General features: G+C 50.3%; 1 protein-coding gene across 1 annotated transcript in view; it reads right to left on the bottom strand.

Annotated features, from left to right (window-relative positions):
- The window catches only part of LOC104276738 (ecto-NOX disulfide-thiol exchanger 2), a 7,959-nt gene extending 5,544 nt beyond the window's left edge, over positions 1–2,415 (bottom strand). Inside the window, exons 1-2 of the mRNA XM_009873158.1 lie at positions 2,292–2,415; positions 841–996 (exon numbers count right to left, since the gene is read on the bottom strand). Of these exons, the coding sequence (XP_009871460.1) occupies positions 841–996; positions 2,292–2,388 (253 nt within the window). The 5' untranslated portion in view covers positions 2,389–2,415. The remainder of the gene's footprint in view (positions 1–840; positions 997–2,291) is intronic.
- Between the last annotated feature and the right edge of the window lie 1,067 nt (positions 2,416–3,482).

The raw sequence follows: 3,482 nt of genomic DNA, 5'->3' as shown, positions 1-3,482 counted from the left end.
ACAAACAGCCACTAAACCCTGACAGCTCATCTCCCGAGGCCACTTGGCAAGAAACAACTCGTGGTGAGAAACCCCGTCTCACGACAAGCACGGTGAGGCAGATGCTCGTGGGCGTCGAGTGCCTTTCCCACTTTCTTCATATAGAAAATTAAGAGATTTGTCCTCTCCCCCTGCACCAGCACCTCCCTCTTCTTGAGTCGGTCTCGGGGAGCGGCGAATAAAGCGAGAGGAGCCCACATCACACCAGTAACACTGCACCAGAGCTCCGCTCTCTATCCCCACTAAGTGGGATGCGAAACCAGTCCCTGCAGCTAGAGGAGAATGTTTATCAATATGGTGATAGGCGCTTTATATATATATATATATAAAAATACACATATATGTGCAGACATGAGCTTTGCCAGCAGCACATACAGGCTCCTGCAAGCCTGTACACTACTAAATTTTAATTTTTTCCAAGAATCGTGTCCTTACTCAACCTTCAGCAGCCTCCCACTGCCACTGGCCTGCTCAGAGGAGTAACACAGCACGACGGTGCCGCAGCCCAGCACCCAGCTCTGTTCAAATATCCGGGGACTGGAATACTGCCTTCCCCAGTCCTTATCCATCCGACAAGTGAAAAGGCTATTGATGGAAATGGCAAACACTTTGTGACAAAACCAGGCTTTTCCCATTCCTCTGTCACCCACTTGCCAGCCCCTAGACGTGGTGACTCACTCCAGAGCTGCTATGTCCAGCCTATATATATACATACATACATATATATATATATATATAGACACACACACAGACCCGTTCTTTTATAGACAGGCAGAAACAGGACAAAAAATCAGCAGTTACGTGGGTTAGGTGGGAAGAGAGTGCAGCTTTTGCAGTGAATGATCTCCTTCACAGCAGGCATGTCCGGAGGGATGGGAGGTGGGACGATGCCCAGGCCTGGCATCATGGGGTTGATGGGAGGGATTCCGGTCATCATCCCAAGAGCAGGATCAAAATCTAAAGGAGGGAGAGAACGAGGCAGTCAGGCAGCAGGTTGGACTCACACAGGACCAGGTCAGTCGGACAGCAAGCGCAATATTTTCCCCACGCGGGCCAGCGAAAAGGAGCTGCAAAGCGGCGAGGGAGAGGGAACGTCGCAATACGACTCACCAGAACTTTACATTTGTGCCCTTAGAACAATCTTGTTAAAACTGTTTCATTGCGGATTGCCTCAGCCCAAGACATTTTCTCTGTATAAATAAGCTACTTCCCTTCCTGCTCCACAGAACCCATCTCCCATCCAGTGTCACAACCTTCCCCGGGAGGTATTTTATCACCCCTATACAGAAACCTGTAGCGTATGGATAAAACTAATTTTGCGAGGCACAGACAAAAGTTAGAAATAGGCAGAAACGGGTGGTGCAGCGGCAGCGTTTTCCTTTCATCCTAAGCTGGCACCACTTCAGATGCTATTCATATCCCTAAGGCTGGCAAACATTTTTACATTCCTCTCTTTACAGCCACGACTTACAGTAATCTGGGTGCAAGGCAACCTGCAGAGTCCAGTATGGAAGTTGGAATTTGGCTGGAATTTTGCTTTCCTTTGTGTTTTGAAATATTTTACCTGTGGCTCCGTTTCTACAGTTCATGTACGTTGTTCTGCTTGCCTAACCTGGATTTCCTTGGGCTCCGCGTTAAGTGTCACCGTTCATTTCACACCACACACAAACAGTCACACTAAAAAACACAGATCTGAGCAAACGCTGTGCCACGAAACAGGCGCTTCAGAGGAAGGCACAGGGAAAGGTGCCAGCTCGAGGGGCTGGAGCGAGGGCAGAGGAGGGCGACGGAGCTGTGGAAGGGCCTGGAGAATAAATCTGATGAGAGCGATGGAAGGAGCTGGGGCTGTTGAACCTGAAGCAGAGGAGCTGAGGGGAGACCTCTTCACTCTGCAGCTGCCTGACAGGACGGTGTAGAGGTTGGGGCTGGTCTCTTCTCACGGGGAATGAGCGATAGAACCAGAGGGAATGGCTGCAAACTGCAACAGGGCAGCACTGGACAGCAGGAAAATTCTTTCCCGGCAAGAGCCGTCAGAGCCTGGCACAGGCTGCCCAGGGAGGGGCTGGAGCCCCCACCCCTGGGGGTGTTTAAAGGCCGTTGGGATGTGGGGCTGGGGGAGATGCGTTAGGGGTGAGCTCTGTAGAGTAGGGTCAGTGGTGGGGATCGGGGATCCCAGGGGTCTTTTCCAACCCGAATGATTCTGTGATTCTATGAAGAAAGCAGAGGTGGGTGCAGTGGGGGAGCTCACGTACCGGGCAGGAGGGGCTGTCCCGTCATCCCCATGGGAGCCATCCCGAGATTGTTCATCGCTGTGGCCCAGGCAGTCGGGTCAGACATTGGCAAGCCCATCGGAATGGAGTCGAGGCTTAGATTGCTGCCACCATCTGCCAAGAGGGGAAAAAAACCCCAAAAATAAATAATTTTTTTTTTAAAAAAAAAAAAAAAAAAAAGGTGATCTGGAGCTTAGTGCCTATCCCGGCATATGTTGCTCAGCAAGGCTCTGCAGCAGCAGCATCCAAAAATAAGTCTGAACCTAACGCACAGGAAAGAGCCAAAGGGGAAAAAAAAAATAAAATGAACACCAAACAACAGCGCTGTCCCTCTCGAGCAGACAACGTTTTACAGGAGCAAGGTCTATGGAAATTCTGCCTTCCAAGAGCCTCACAATGATGCTTTATCCACTACAGGCAACAGCTCCATACAGGAACACCGACTGCAGGGAAGGGGTGCACCTTGGCTCCTCCCGAGAGATTTAGGAACAAAGGACAAACATTCAGTGGGAATAACTCATCACAACCGCACTGAATTTAACAAACGGCCCATCTGTTCCAGCAGAGCTCTCCCACTGCCATTTGAGGACATTTCTCCTCCTGGTAAAACAGAAAATGAAGCAAAGACCAACGTCACGCTGCTGACAGCACCGCGTCGCTGTTATTGACTCAAGGTCTAGCAGAGTCATCGGGCAATCCAGGCAGAACCATTAACACTAACAAACATGTGGCTTAACCAAGCATTCAGCTCTTCTTCGGCGATTTAGCCGGGTCAGCCACGCCTCGAGCTGGTTACTGCCATCTACCACCAACACAACTGCTTTTTGTTTGCACAGGGTTTAACTGGAGGTGCCCTAGCGCACAAATACATGTTTTCAAAACAGAAGAAGAAAATAAAAATAAAAATAAAAGGCTCAGCGCGAAGCTAAATCCGCACAGGGAGAAGAAAGTCAAGCCAATCACCACACAAACTGCTTTTCTCGTGGAACACGCAGAAGGAACTGTCCAGCTGATGTTCCCCCACCCTGTGCAGCCCGGGACACAACCCAGGGCGCAGACTCCCGGAGCTCTCTGGAACACGCCAGCAAGAGGCAATTTATCGACCGTTTATCTCGCCTTGTGGCTGAATGATTCAGAATTTCCATTTCGCACCCCGTTCTCCCCCTTCTCTCT

This window comes from Apaloderma vittatum, unplaced genomic scaffold (genome assembly GCF_000703405.1).
Source record: "Apaloderma vittatum isolate BGI_N311 unplaced genomic scaffold, ASM70340v1 scaffold28867, whole genome shotgun sequence".
Taxonomy (NCBI): domain Eukaryota; kingdom Metazoa; phylum Chordata; class Aves; order Trogoniformes; family Trogonidae; genus Apaloderma; species Apaloderma vittatum.
This window is presented reverse-complemented; position numbering and strand designations above follow the sequence as displayed.